The following is a 16,267-nucleotide window of genomic DNA, read 5'->3' as shown; positions in this document are numbered from 1 at the left end:
ATAAATAGGGACATAATAAAGGTCTTTGTAGTTCTACCGTGACTTACATTTTACGTCATTTTGGCAGAATCCTCTAAACTATATGAGTTAATATTAAGAAATTTTGTTTTACTAAGAAATTATATCACTATGGAAAGAAGTACTAATAAAATTACATACGTTTGTAAAGTGAGGATAATAGATTTTACCCCATGGAGTTCTGTAGGACTACTAGAAAAACCACGTGCAGTGCTTAGAACCGTGTCTAGCACACAGTAAGAACTCAGTAAAGGTAGTTATTGCTATGTATTTTTTACACAAAGAGAATGCTTCTCTCCTGCAATTTATGAAAATTACAAAAACTGCAAACCAACTTAGATTAGCAGCTCAAATACAGTGTTTGGAAAATGCTCCAATCCAATATTTTTAATATTCTTTTGGGAAAAAAGTGACATCACATTTATAAAGAGGGGGCACTCAAGTGAGTCTAAAGAGCAAAATGTTATGTGGAAGTGACTAAAGTGATCTCTACCTTTAAGCAATTCATTTTGGTTTAAAACATTTTGTAATGATTGGACCACACAACATTTCTAAATAATGATCAAAACATTAGCTGGCCATAAAGTAAACAAAAATCTAGTGAAACTGTTCAACATGATACTTTGTGACTAAGCAGTCAGTCATTTTGACCATAAAGGTAGTTGAAGATGAAAAAACAAGTGACTTCTGGAGTCCATTAGACCCAAGCTAAAGCAAAGCCTAATAACGGGCATAATTGCTAAGCAACAGAGAAAAACTGTTCTCTTTCTTTACTGTTAATCTATCATTTCCTTTTCTAACTTCTGAAGATCCACCAACCCACAACAATAAAAATTACAATTACCAACATAAGCCCTATCCTTTCTCCATTGTTCACCTCTTACATCAAAAGCATACCTATATATTTTCAATTGTTTTAAAAAATTCAAAGCTGAGATTTTTCTCATCATCCTCCGAAAATTACAAAGGCCGAGTACAATGTTCTTCTATAAACTAATGATAATACATTTAAATAATATGACGGGTAGGTGTCAAATAAAACAGGAGACACCTTCCCATTCAATTACAATATGAACAAACTCCACAAAAAAGGAAAGCTAAAAAGGTTTTCCAATACCAACACGAGAGAAAAATTAGTAACCAGATTAACTAACCCACTTCTCCATTCCTAAAGTGGGATCCTTAGTCTCTGAAAACCTTTGATTATTCTTAAATTCCCTTCGATTAAGAAAAATATCACAGGCACGCAAGCACACCTCAGCAGCCACGGCGCCCAGCAAAACAAATAGTGATGAGGATGAGGATGATACGAGAGGGGTTACACAATCTCTCTGCTTCAGACTGGGGGGCGTGTCCCCCAAGGTTTTCTCTTCCTTTCTACTGGAACGACAGCTGTAGCGCCACAGGGAGAACCCAGCCACACGGCCTGCAGGGCCCCAGGATTTTGTGTGGGGTGCAGAAAGGAAAGAAGGAAAATCTGAGGTTCCGAAAAGTGCACAAGAAAACAGGCTCGGCGCGGCGTTGGGAGCGAGCGCCGGGGGTTTGGGGATTCGGTGCGGCCGGGTGAGAGCCTCGGCCACCCCAGGGAGTGGAGGAAGCAGCGCTCACCGCCCCGTCCACCCGCTCGGCCCCGGCCCCCCGCACCCCACCCTCGGGGCGACCCGGACGCGCTCGGTGGGCGTCCCAAGGTGCAAACCAGCTGGGGAAGACGGCGGGTCCTGAGGCTCTCGGGGTCTGGGGCAGGAGGGAGGAATCTTCTGTACCCGTTGTTCTCCGCACAGCAGCAGCTCCGGGTAACTGAACTCCACGCAGCTCTCGTCGGTGGGGTCCTTGAGCACCAGCTCCAGGCGCACCGTCTCCCTCGGCGGCCGCGGCGGCTGCTCAGCCCGGGAAGCCGACTCCCGCGGCGGGGGCGGCTGCAAGGGCAGCTGCGGGAGCGGCGGCGGTGGCTCGGGCCGCGGGGGCTCCCGCTGCAGCGACATGGGCGGCTCGGCGCGGCTGACCTCGCGCTGGGGGAGCGGCTTCTCCCGCGGCGGGGGCTGCGCGTCCGAGCGGGGGGCAGGCTCCCGCGGGGCCGGCGGCTCCGCCCGGGCCGGCTCGCGGTACGGCTGCGGCTCCAGCCGGGGGGGTTCGCGGGGGTACTCGGGCTCGCGCTCGGGCCCCGGGTACTCGGCCTCGCGCCGCCGCACCGGTGACAAGCTAATGAACGCTACTCTGCGCGGCTCCGCCATCCCCACTGTTCTGGCCCTCTGCTTTAGCTCGAGCCGGCGCTCGCTTCTACGCCGCGCTGCGTGCCTGCCCGCCCTTCCTCTTGCTCTCCGTCGCTTTTCTTCCCTCCACCACCCTCAGCAGTCTCCGCCGACGCCACGGTGAGTGCGGACCGCGTCCCCTTCCCCGCTACTACGTTCTGATGGGCTTCACCGCCATCGCCAGGGTCGCCGCGGCCGCCATGTTGGATCCCCCACATAAATAGAAGCAGGCCGCTGAGCGGGCGCATGCGCACAGAGGAGACGCTCGCGTCCACTGTCGTGGCTGTTGCTCAGTTTTCCTCTTTTCCTCCCAACAGTCTGGCGTCCAGACAGGTCGGCGGAAGTGACGACATGGCTCGGCCTGTTTCCGTGGAAACGGAGACGCCGTCTGCACCCTTTCTCAAAGGGAGGGTTCTGGGGTTTCCCGAGCAGCTTCCTATTCGTACCCGGAAACCAGAGGCGCTCCGGGAGCTTCCCGGGGCGAGCATCGGGATGTGCCTGAGACCGACCTAGCCATGGCGCCGGGTCTCCCGCGCTGGGTTCAAGGGAACTGGGGTTGTTAGCTGATTATTCAAGGCGGACTCTGGGCAAAGGTAGACAGACGCGCCGGCCGTCGTGCCTGCCAGGCCTGTGTCCCCGTAGCCTTAAGTATCGAGGGAAAAAAGGAAGTGCCCACCTTCAGCCCGACTAGCCCCAGCGGCTTCCCTCCCGAAAGCGCAGGCCTCCCCTTCCTCGACCTACTCTGGTTTCCCTCGCCCGGCCGCAGTGGGCGTTGCGTGGGGCAGGGTCATTAAATGTTCAATAACGCTTTGCAGTTGGAAAATTAACAAGCAGGTGAAGAGTTCTGGGCTCATTCAGAAGGCCTAAACTGTTGAAATCACAGAAAACTTCTTAAGAGGGTTTGGTGGTATTTCAGGAAACGTACTGTTTAAAATAATGCTAAAGGACCCATTTCAGGTTGGGGAAGGAATTGATTGGGCACGCCCCATAGGCTCACTTGTAATTAATTAATTGGAAGGTCTGAAAGGATGAGAATTACTGGCCATTTTAATCCATTGAATAAAAAGTAAATTTGAGGGGTCGCCCTTCACATCCAAGCCTTCTGTTAATTGCATTAACTGGATTAACTGTTGAAAGCTCTTTTATTAAGTCTGTGACGTCATAGACAAATTCTGAGAGGGTACTATTTTTTCCTCTCCTATTACTTTCCCTACTTGGACGAAGATGGTGATGAAATCTATGATTCCAAAGATCTCTCCCAACTCTAAAACCCTATCTTTTCTCCTCGGCACCATGTTTTACCTCCGTTATCTCCTTCCCCATTGCTCCTTTTCTGATTACGAATTCGGGTCTCATTTTTAGATTGTCTTTGTGATACTTAAATGACCTGCCTTCAGTCTCTATCCCCGCCAGTCTTGAGACGGGGTCATATTAATATCTCTAAAAGAGTTTTTATTATATCATTCTCTGCTCTGGCTGCAACTTACCTACAAACTAAGTTCTATGAATGTATACTCATATTCAATATCCTCCACAGTTTAGCTCAGAGACTGCAAACTGATGGTCTGTGGGCCAAATCCTAGTACAGGTGTGTTACTTGTCCAACATTATCTTCTAACTTCTAACCCACTGAGTTTTCCAACTTTTTGATCCACAACCCACAGTAAGAAATTTTACACTGTAACCCAGAATGTACACCCATATATACATAACACATATGTGCATATCTGAAATACAAGTTTCACAATACTTACCTACTGCTTAGGATAAAGTAAAAGCAACAGACGCAACAGAGTTAATATAAAATATTTTGTTATACAGTGTAGAAAAAAATGTTAATATCATATAGAAGCACATTAGGAAAGATTTTCTTTAACGCCATGGAAGTTCTTGCCTATTCATAGGTTTATTGCACTCCAGTATTCATGAGGACAGTGGTACATGAACATCTGATCCACTGTGGCGCCTGATCTTTTTCTTTTCTTTTTTCTTTTCTTTTTTTTTTTTTTTTTGAGACGGAGTCTCACTCTGTCGCCCAGGCTGGAGTGCAGTGGCTGGATCTCAGCTCCGCCTCTCGGGTTTACACCATTCTCCTGCCTCAGCCTCCCGAGTAGCTGGGACTACAGGCGCCCGCCACCTCGCCCGGCTAGTTTTTTGGGTTTTTTTGGGGTTTTTTTTTTTGTATTTTTTAGTAGAAACGGGGTTTCATCGTGTTAGCCAGGATGGTCTCCATCTCTTGACCTCGTGATCTGCCCGTCTCGGCCTCCCAAAGTGCTGGGATTACAGGCTTGAGCCGCCGCGCCCGGCCGATCTTTTTCTTTTCTAAACTGATCAAAATTGAAAACCCTAGTTCAGATATATAGGCTGTCGTGAATAGTAATAATGCATATGCATGTTCTTCATAGCAATAAATTCTTCTTTAATCTTAGTCCAATATCATGATAAATTTCATACCTCACAATCATTTTTCTGTGTAAATGAAGTACTAAGCTGTAATAATTTATTCTCTTCATAAAATACCAAGTTTAATCAAATTAATTTTTTAAATCAATAAAAATGATCTGGTTCACCCTATTAACTGCCCAACAAACTGAAAACTCTATGTTCTTTGTTAAAGGGCAGATTACAAGAAGTGTTTTCCATGTTCTTGATTTAAAACACAAGATTCTGATATAATGAACCTAAATCAAAATTCACAAATGGTGGCTGAAATCCTGTTAGAGTACAACATAAATCCATAGTTATTGTGCATAAACAATTCAAAATTAGTTTATAAAGGAAACGTCAAGTCATATAACCACCACACCGTATTACTAATGGGTTCCACCATACTTCAGCCAGGCACAGCAGATATAAACATGTAATAAACTGCTCAGAAAATTAAAGCTATTAGAGCTATAAATAAGGAATGCTAAATATAAACATAGCAATGCCAATACATTGGTGCCATTTTAAAAAGTGAGTAAGATGCAATGTGAACACACCTGATAGTTCGCTCTATAAGCCACTTTCCCACTGATTTATAAAGCTATGATTCTATAATTCTTTTAAAAAGGACAATTTTTCTACACTGCTGCATGCAGTAGTTTCACTGTACGTTCTTGATTACAACGCAGTCTTCAAATCCTCTTGAAGAGCTCGGCATATCAGGATTTCTCCAGAAAGTTAGCTTGTCATGTTTTCAGCAGCCTTTAGTGCTTTGGTAGTCTTTCGAAGCTCCTTAATAACCAGTGATATTTCCTTGATTATTAATTAATTCTGGGTTAAGTTCTTGCTCACAAAGCTGTACACAAATAGCCAGAGTTTCCAGTAAGCCAATATTCAGAATTCTTGAAATCTCTCTCTCTTTTTTTTCTTTTTTCTTTTTCTTTTTTTTGAGATGGAGTCTTGCTCTGTCGCCCAGGCTGGAGTGCAGTGGCACGATCTCGGCTCACTGCAAGCTCCGCCTTCCGGGTTCACGCCATTCTCCTGCCTCAGCCTCCGGAGTAGCTGGGACTACAAACAGAATGTCCACGATCTCCCTCACCACATTCTGATCACTGCTGCCGCCCTGATGCTGCTACTACTTGCCGTGATGGAGGCCAAGGGAACTATTTTAAAATTCTGAATATATTTTTCTCTATACAGTCAATAATTCCTCTATAAAATTATCTTGCTACACATATCTGGCATAAAAATATTATGCAACTTTCAGTATTAGTACTCTTAGCAAGTTGGACTGTTACTACATCATAGTTATTGTTGCTGTAAATATTCTGTGGTAGGTAATACACTGATACTGTGTTTTTGCCAAGAAGTATAGTTTTTCATTTATCAGCTGATTTGTCACTGAAAGCATGTGCACCATACCCATAAATACCGGATGAAGGTTTTCAGCACTTACTATGACCCATATTTCTTTTGCACACTGATTGTCTTTCTCCTTAAGATTTGTGGAATAGCTTTCTGAGCTGGGTCATAGTTCACGGTGACATGGCTGAACCAAGAAGTTGGAATCGTTGGTAAATATAGGACCCGCTGTGGGGCCTCCCTCCGGAAAATGGTGAAGAAAATTGAAATCAGCCAGCACTCCAAGTACATTTGCTCTTTTCTGTGGCAAAACCAAGATGCAGAGATGAGCTGTGGGGATCTGGCACTGTGGTTCCTGTATGAAGACAGTAGCGGTGTCTTCATGCAGGAACCACATTGTCTGGACCTACAATACCACTTCCGCTATCAAGGTAAAGAACTGAAGCAATTGAAAGACCAGTAGACACTCCTCTACTCTTTGAGACATCACTAGCCTATAATAAATGGGTTAATTTATGTAACCAAAAAAATTAAAAAGATTTGTGGAAAAACTGAGAAATTGTGTCAATAACTCTACCCCCCTCCTTTTTTAGGAACATATAGGAGGGGTTTATCGACAAGTTCATCATGCTAAATTTTCAGATATCCTTTTATTTTTTTCCCCAGATGGATTCTTGCTCTGTTGCCCAGGCTAGAGTGCAGTGGTGCTATCTTGGCTCACTGCAACCTCCGCCTCCTAAGTTCAAGCAATTCTCCTGCCTCCACCTCCCGAGTAGCTGGGATTACAGGCACGCACCGCCACGCCCAGCTAATTTTTGTATTTTTAGAAATTTTTAGAAAATTCTGTATTTTTGTATTTTTAGAGACAGGGTTTCACTGTGTTGGCCAGACTGGTCTCGAACTCCTGACCTCATGATCCGCCCACCTCGACCTCCCAAAGTGCTGGGATTACAGGTGTGAGCCACCACGCCCAGCCTTAGATGTCCTTTTAATTTTGAAGGTATTAAGCTTTTATTTGCAGGAAAAGTGCTTTTTCTTTTTAGAATGAGATGTAAAGTCAATGTTTGATGATAGAGTTAACATTTTCTCAATATTTCCACTATAATTCCAGACCCAGCAGCTAAATTGGAATATGTTTCTGTATTTTTCACTTTCTTATTCCTTTTTCTTCTAATAATAAAGCAATCTATTTGAGAGCAATTTATACTAGTTTGATTAATATATCATAGTTCACACACACGTCACACACACAACACACATGATGGTGTTTTCCCAAAAACATACCTAAAGCTCTTCAGTGTATCCCAGTTGAAAATTATGAGTTTTTTAAATCACCGAATGAAATTCTCCTTTACTTCATTTCATAAGTCACAGATAGTTGTGATAACCTAAAATTAGGCTGTACAATGTTACCTGTCCAACAAAGGAACCTAGGAGTTCCAGTGACTGCAGTCACCCTTCCCTCCCTGTCCTTCTCTTCATCAGCAGGTAAAGTGTCTGTATTCCTGGATAAGGATCAGTGTGGTACACTGATATTTTCCATGAGATTCTACGGTAATATATTGCATGTTTTTAAAATGCTGCTTGTGACTCTCAAAACTGTTTCACAAACTTCTAATTGGCTGCAATTACCAATTTGAAAGTTAGTTCGGTCTCTTCCAGTAGAGACTGAGCAGGTGATGAGAAAGTAATTTTGTTACTGGGGACTAGGAATAGAGCACACCTACTTATGCATTTCCATGTAAATTTGGAAAATCCAAAATGCTTTTGTTGGGTAGTGGGGGCCCTTCAAGGAAGCTGAGAAGAGGTCAAAGTCAATTCCTGTAGAATACAAAGTCAAAATACCTTTAATATTATTTAACTGTAATGCTGTAAGGTCAGATCAGGCACTCTTGTTTTGTTTAGCAAATAAATAAATACATAATAAAATACCCTGTGAGATCAAGTTACTCATCCCTTCTTGACAACATTTAAGTTTAAAGACCAAAATGCCCTGTGAAGATCCAAAGGAAGAGTATCAGAGAGAAAGAAAAGCAAGCACAAAGCCTATGGAGGGAGTGATTTGGTGAGTTGGAAGAAAGGTGAGGGTGACCAAAGTGCAGTGAGCAGGGTGGGCAAAGATGGAATCTGAGAGGGAGCGAAGGGCCAGGTCATGGAATGGCACAGATTGGATCTGGCCAGGTATGGTGGCTCACACCTATAATCCTAGCGCTTTGGAAGGCCGAGGCAGGAGGATCACTTGAGCCCTGAAGTTCGAAACCAGACTGAGCAACATAATGAGACCTGTCTCTAAAAATAAAAAAATTAGCCAGGCTTGGTGGCACACACCTGTAGTCCCAGCTACTCAGGAGGCTGAGGTGGGAGGATTGCTTGAGCCCAGGAGGTTGAGGCTACAATGAGCTGTGATCGTAACATTGCAATCCAGTCTGGGCAACAGAGCAAGACCCTGTCTCAAAAACAAAAACAAAAACAAAAAGTTTGGATCTTACTGTAAATGAAACGAGAAGCCATTGGGAAAATTTTCAGTAGAAAAGTGACATGATCTTACAACAAACACATTTCAAGAAAGTAGGAGTAGCCAACTAACTGTTGAATGCTACCAAGAATTCTAGTAAGATGAGAGCAGAGAGATTGGTAACCTTAATGAGCTTTTTATTTTTAATTTTCACTTCAGGCAAAGAAGGTTGAATTAATCATATTTCACAGTTTGTGGCACATTATCATCATCAGTCTTTTTCTCTCTCTTTGAAATTCCTCTTTATTTCCATTCATTGCCTCCAATGGCAAAAATTCTACAATTTCAACTTTTTTTTTTTTTTTTTTTTTTTGAGACGGAGTCTCACTCTGTCCCCCTTGCTGGAGTGCAGTGGCAGGATCTCAGCTCACTGCAAGCTCCGCCTCCCGGGTTCAGGCCATTCTCCTGCCTCAGCCTCCCGAGTAGCTGGGACTACAGGCGCCCGCCACCTCGCCCGGCTAGTTTTTTTGTATTTTTTTTTAGTAGAGACGGGGTTTCACTGTGTTAGCCAGGATGGTCTCGATCTCCTGACCTCGTGATCCACCCGTCTCGGCCTCCCAAAGTGCTGGGATTACAGGCTTGAGCCACCGCACCCGGCCGGCATAAATTTCAAAAAATGATTTTGTTGTATATTTCTCTTATTTTGAGTAAATCCATGCAATCAAATTCTATGCAATCTTTTAAAAAGTTGATTACCAAAATCTATTCTTAAGTGAAAAAAGGAATATGCAGACTATTATTTAATATACTACCATTAGGATAGAAAGAGGAACATTTTGTTAAAAGGGAGAACTACTGTATTATTTGTATATGCATGTATGTATGTGTATGTATATAAGAATTTATTTTTAAAAATCTCTTCATGTATATTCACAACACTGAGAACTGATCTCAAAAGGGATATTACGTGGCCCAGTTTTAGAAACAGAAGACAGACCCACAGATTTAACTATGGAGACAGCCCAGCTGTGCTTGTTTAGCCTTGGGGCAAACTCTCATAGCAGCACATTTGCATCTTTTAAAATTTTTAGGCAGGCGCAGTGGCTCATGCCTGTAATCCCCATACTTTGGGAGGCCAAGACAGGAGGATCACCTGTGGTCAGGAGTTCGAGACCAGCCTGGCCAATATGGTGAAACCCCATAACTAGTTAACACACAAAAAAAATAAAAATAAAAATAAAAAAACTTCGTGCTGTGGCTCACGTCTGTAATTCCAGCACTTTGGGAGGCTGAGGCAGGTGGATCACGAGGTCAGGAGATTGAGACCATCCTGGCTAACACGATGAAACCCCATCTCTACTAAAAATACAAAAAATTCGCCGAGCATGGTGGTGGGCACCTGTAGTTCCAGCTACTCAGGAGGCTGAGGCAGGAGAATGGCATGAACCTGGGAGGTGGAGCTGGCAGTGAGCCGAGATTGCATCACTGCACTACAGCCTGGGTGACAGAGTGAGACTTCATCTCAAAAAAAAAAAAAAAAAAAAAAAAAACCTGGCATGGTGGCTTACACCTGTAGTCCCAGCTACTTGGGAGACTGAGGCAGGAGAATTGGTTGGGTGGAGATTGTGCCCTCCAGGCCTGGGTGACACAGTGAGACTCTGTCTGAAAAAAAAAATTAATTAAGGGATTCTAGACATACAGAAAGATGCACACCACTTGGTGAATTTTACCCTTTGCACACATTCCTTTAACCACTATCCATTCAAGATGTATAAGATTTCCATCACTTCTAAAGGTCCATCTTTCCCCTTTCTGTTCCATATGCTCCCAGAGGTAACCTCCAGTCTGACATCCATCACCACAGATAAGTTTTGCCTGTTCTTGAACCTTATGTGCATGGAATCATTGCAGTATGTATTTATATATTATGTCTGGCTTCTTTCTCTCAACACAATGGTTTTGAATTCATCCATGTTACTGCATATCATCAGTCGTTTATCCTTTTTCCTGCTGTATAGTATTCCATTTATGAATATACCACCATTTGTTTATACTGTGAACTTATAATGGACATTTTATGTACTATTCGGGTTTTATGCTTATAAAGTATAATAATTTTGCTTTTTAATTAATGTTGAACAGTTCCCTCGAGCAAAACTTGTTTTGTTGCAAATTGTGCTGGAATTAGTGAAATAATAAATTAATAGTAGATTTAGTCCTTTTTGTTTGTTTGTTTTGTTTTTTTTGAGATGGAGTTTCACTCTTGTCACCCAGGCTGGAGTGCAATGGCGCGATCTTGGCTCACTGCAACCTCCGCCTCCCAGGTTCAAGTGATTCTCCTGCCTCAGCCTCCCCAGTAGCTGAGATTACAGGTGGCTGCCACCACGCCCACCTATCTTTTTTTTTTTTTTTTGTATATTTAGTGGAGACAGAGTTTCACCATGTTGGCCAGGCTGGTCTTGAACTCTTGACCTCAGGTGATCCACCTGCTTCAGCCTCCCAAAGTGCTGGGATTACAGGCATGGGCCACCGCACCCAGCCGATTTAGTCTTGAATAGGTTCATGAGGTTGTAACCATGGGTCAAAGCTGTGGGAATTTCACTGCAGAAGCAGGAGGACTAAAAGATTCCATGTGAAATTCACTCAGAGGCTTGAGATTTAAAAAAGCTTTGAGAGTGATTTGGCATAGCGGGGGTAACATTTTTCAGCTCTTCCAATATATAAATGCAACATGGAAATTCAGAGGAGGGAGAAATCAATGAAATTTAGAATAGTCAGGGAAAATTTGGTGGAGGAAACAGGGACTTGACGAGAATATGGATAAATAGAAAAGGTCAGGCATGGCCAGGCACAGTGGCTCACACCTGTAATCCCAGCACTTTGGGAGGGCGAGGCTGGTGGATTAACTGAGGTCAGGAGTTTGAGACCAGCCTGGCCAACATGGTGAAACCTCGCCTCTACTAAAAATACAAAAATTAGCTGGGCATAGTGGCACATGCCTGTAGTCCCAGCTACTTAGGAGGCTGAGGCAGGAGAATTGCTTGAACATAGGAGGCGGAGTTGCAGTGAGCTGAGACAATGCCACTGCACTCCAGCCTGGGTGACAGAGCGAGACTCTCTCAAAAAAAAAAAAAAGAGAAAGAAAGAAAAAGGCAGGCATGACTATAGTGTTAGAGATGAACTCTAACAGCCTGGGAAGGTGGAGTGAGCTGCCCTGACAGCACAGAGCCAGAAGAGGGGCAGTGGGAATTAGAACTGAAGAATATGTTAGAATTTTTGGTTACATGCACTATAAATCAACTTAAGCTAGTTTAAACAGAAGAGTTTGTACAGCAGAGGTCGGGATAACTCCCAGAATCCAAGGGAAGGATTGCAGTCAGGTCCCAAGAAGATGGAACCAGAATCAGGAACTAAAAAGTCACATGGATTCCAGGCAATTTTGTCTCTGTCTCATTTATGTATCTCAGATCTACTTCATTCTGTTCCCCTTTCTGTGGATTAGTTTTCTCCACTCCCCAAGTTACATGGTTAAAAATATGGCCTTGTTATAATTAGCAATTTTTAAAAATACCTTCTTTACTGAAGAGACCAGTCCAGACTAAGACTGGAAACCCTTACACCTACCTCCAAAATTCTAGGGAAGGATCTGTGATTGACCTATTTTGGGACAGGTGCTCATCCCTAGGTCAAACAACTGTGAGGAAAGGTATGGCTACCAGGAGCTTCTGATTAGGTGGAAGTGGCATAGGGGGCAGGATGCCACTCCAAGAAAGGGTAAGGGGCCTGTCAGGCAATCCACCTGATGTTTACAACATGAGATAGCAGAACAAAACAATGCAGGATGGGCAGGGCGCAGTGGCTCACGCCTGTAATCCCAGCACTTTGGGAGGCCAAGGAGGGCAGATCACTAGAGGTCAGGAGTTCTAGACCAGACTAGCCAACTAAAACTACAAAAGAAAATTAGCCGGGCCTGGTGGCAGGCACCTGTAATTCCAGCAACTCGGGAGACTGAGGCAGGAGAATTGCTTGAACCCCGGGGGTGGAGGTTGCAGTGAGCCAAGATTCCATTGCACTCCAGCCTGGGGGACAGAGCGAACCTCTGTTTCAAAAAGAAAAAAAAAGGGCCAGGTGCAGTGGCTCATGCTTGTAATCCCAACACTTTGGGAGGCCAAGGCAGGCGGATCACGAGGTCAGGAGTGTGAGACCAGCCTGGCCAACATGGTGAAATCCTGTCTCTACTAAAAATACAAAAATTAGCCAGGCATGGTGGCAAACACCTATAATCCCAGCTACTCAGGAGGCTGAGGCAGGAGAATGGCTTGAACCTGGGAGGCAGAGGTTGCAGTGAGCCAAGATTGCGCCACTGCACTCCAGCCTGGGCGACAGAGCGAGACTCCATCTCAAAAAAAAAAAAAGAAAAAAAAAGATGCAGGATGCTTTGTTGTAAAAAATGTGAATTACAGTGATGGTTTATCCATAAAAAAGGATAACAAAACTGGTTTCAGAAAGGACAGAAAATCCAGACCAGTTACTACAGAATAAATCAAGAATGTTGCCTGTATTCCCAGCACTTTGGGAGGCCAAGGCAGGAGGATTGCTTGAGGCCAGGAGTTCAAGAGCAATCTGGGCAACATAGCAAGACCCTGTCTCTACAAAAAAAATTTTTTTAACTATCCAGGCATGGTGGTGCATGCCTGTAGTCCTAACTACCTGGGAGTCTGAGGTGGGAGGATCACTTGAGCCCAGGAGTTCAAGGCTGCCGTGAGCCGTGATCATGCCTCAGCACTCCAGCCTGGGCGACAGAGTGAGATCCTGTCTCAAAGACAAAACAAAACAAAACAAAACAAAAAAACTAGGACCAGACAGTTTCATAGAGGAATCCAACAAAGCACTTATAGAAAAATAGGTTTAATATTATTTAAAGTAATATAGCATACATAATAGGAGAAAAATTTCCAACTTCTTATCATGACTCAAGCAAAACAGATTCCAATTCTGGCAAAGACTATAACCACAAAACAAAACAAAAAAAATAGACATTTATCTATAATACTATACAGAGGCACTACTTTTCATCTTTTAGGTTGACACATTTTAAAAATGGCTAATACTATGTTGCTGAACATGTGAGGAAACAATCGGTTCCATTCATTGCTGGTGGAGATGGAAATTGGCAAAATCTTTTGTATATGGCATATCAGCAATATCTGTCAAAATTATTAATGTTCATAGTCTGTAACCAGGATTTTCCACTTCTGTGAATTTATCTAAGATCTATAATATTTTGTATGTTTTCATTTCTTTTGCTTGTTTTAAAGGCTCTTCTGTTTTATTGGTTTACCTTTTTTTCAAAGAACCAGCTCTTTCACTTATTTATTGGTAGTACAGTTTTTTCTATTCATAAATTCATTAATTTCATTTTTCTTTGTGGATTCCTTATTTTTATTTCAATTATGTTTTTATAACTTCTTGATAAGATCCTTAAGTCACTCATCTTTTTGTTTGTTTATTAATATAAAAATTAAAGACCTTGTTTTCTGAGCTTTAACTCTAGTCCAGTTTGGATTGTCTTTTACCCAGAACTTAAAAAGGTAGTTTTTGTTTGCTAACTGTTTGTTTCTTTCGTTGATTGGTTGGTTCGTTCATTTATTTTTTTCTTTTTAAATTTTAGGTGGCAGAGTTCTTAAGCTTTTTTGTTTTTACTATTAACTTCTGCTTTTAGGGCATTGTGATTAGAAACTATCTGCAGTGGTTCTACTTTTGAGACCTTATTGAAAAAAGTCTCTGGCCTAGTGGTTAAGAGCACAGATTGGGAGTCAGGCTGCCTGGGTTAAACTCCAGCTCTGCTGCTCACTAGCATGCTCTCTGCAATCTTGGCAAAAGTGATGTAACCATTCTGTGCCTTAGTCTCCTCATCCGCAAAATGGGAATCATAATATATGTACTTTTCAAAGTTGTTGGAATTAAGTGAGTTAACATACATGAATTGCTTAGAAGGATGGCTGGGGCATAGTAAGCACCCGTGTAAGTGTTTAGTGTTGTTTTCTTTGTGACCTAAGGTACAGTCAGTTTTATTGAACATGCTATGGATCCTATTCTTTGTTTTCAAGGCGTAAGCTATATTTACAATCTATTCTTTATTATTTGTGATATTTAGATTGCCTATAAGCTTTACTCCTTTTTCATGTCAACTCTCATGACCTGTAATCTTCCGTTTCTACTGTCCTTGTGACTCTTACCATTTTTGTTTTTGAATATTGATGCCAGTTTCTTTGCTGCATATTCATAACTGTTATATCTTCATTGAGAAATGGATCCTTTATCATTCAAAGTGTGTTTCTTTGACTTGCTTAATGATTTTGACCTGGATTCAACCTTGTTTGATTGTGACACCTGCTCTCTTTTTATTTGCATTTGCCTAATTGTACTAGTGCCCATCTTTTTATTATCAACCTTTATGCATCACTTTGTTCTGAGTAGAAGTAACAGCACAGAGTTAGATTTTGCTTTGTGGTCCAATCTGCCAATCTTTTTCTTTTAATAGGTGAGTTAAGCCTATTTGCATTTTTGACACCAGAGGTATGTTTGAGCATACATCTATCACATTATTTTATGTCATTCTCTCTCCTTTAAACCTTAAAAAAAAATCCTCCATGAGTTTATCCATTTGCTTTATTTTGTGTATGTTACTTCCAACAATTTGGAAGGTTTATATTTTTGTTCTAGCATTTATCCTTCATGTTACAAACAATCCAATTATATTCTTTTTGTTATTTTAAAATGTACAATTACATTATTATTAATTTTTTTGAGACAGGGTCTTACTCTATGCCCTTAACCTTTAATTTTTGGAAACACATCTATCATTTCACACTATAATTCAATTATGAAATTAGTGGTTTTTTCCTACATTTTGTGTTTAACTTGGTATTGCAAAATACACTCAGTCCTACTATTTGATTTATCTTAAATGTATTAAGTTGGTGCAAAAGTCATTGCATTTTTTGTCAGTGAAAGTAATGGCAAAAACCGCAATTACTTTTGCACCGAGCTAGTATCAATGTACTAATACTACTTTCTACCTTTCTATCCAATATGGTTTGGATCTGCGTCCCCACCCAAATCTCATGTTGAAATGTCATCCCTACTGCTGGAGGTAGGGCATGAAGGGAGGTGACTGGCTCATGGGGACTGAGTTCTCATGAATGGTTAACATCATCCCCTGCTTGGCACTGTGTGGTGACTGAGTTCTCACAAGATCTGGTTGTTTAAATGTGTATGCCACCTCCCCTGCTTCTCTTCCTCCTGCTGTGGCCATATCAGATGAGCCTGCTTCCCCCTTCCCCCTTCGCCTTCCACCATAATTGTAAGTTTTCTGAGGGTTCCTCGGAAGTCCAGCAGATGCTGCCTTCCTCTACAGCCTGCAGAATCGTGAGCCAATTAAACCTCTTTTCTTTATAAATTACCCAGTCTCAGGTATTTCTTTATAGCAATGTGAGAACAGACTAATACACTGTCAGAGTAAAATGTTTGGTGATAGCTTTCCTATACATGAATATCCTAGTTATCTATTTTCTATTAATATTCTGTCCACCATGTGATTTTTTTGTTCCTTTCCCTTCTGTTTTTTTTTTTTTTTTTTTCCTCTTCTGTTAATTTTCTATAGACTCTCAGCTGTGTTGTCTGTGTGGTTGCTCTTCTTTAAGGAAGAGTTTTCCTGGACCAGCTATTCTGATGAATATACATGTAGGGGGAC

The 16,267-nt window shown here is 42.3% G+C and overlaps 1 protein-coding gene across 11 annotated transcripts in view; it reads right to left on the bottom strand.

The window, feature by feature from the left end:
* UBN2 (ubinuclein 2) overlaps window positions 1-2,546 on the bottom strand; it is a 98,897-nt gene extending 96,351 nt beyond the window's left edge. For 10 of the 11 annotated variants that reach the window (XR_006696711.2, XR_012432922.1, XM_045388278.3 and 7 more), the window contains exon 1: window positions 1,782-2,546. Coding sequence is in view for 8 of the 11 variants with exons in the window: in XM_045388278.3 (XP_045244213.2) it covers window positions 1,782-2,249 (468 nt within the window). In the remaining 3 variants the exon portion in view is untranslated. Of the gene's footprint in view, window positions 1-1,274; window positions 1,599-1,781 lie in introns of those variants that run through there. The other variant, XM_045388279.3, reaches the window with a different exon arrangement.
* Window positions 2,547-16,267: the final 13,721 nt, after the last annotated feature.

This window comes from Macaca fascicularis, chromosome 3 (assembly GCF_037993035.2).
Source record: "Macaca fascicularis isolate 582-1 chromosome 3, T2T-MFA8v1.1".
Taxonomy (NCBI): Eukaryota; Metazoa; Chordata; class Mammalia; order Primates; family Cercopithecidae; genus Macaca; species Macaca fascicularis.
This window is presented reverse-complemented; position numbering and strand designations above follow the sequence as displayed.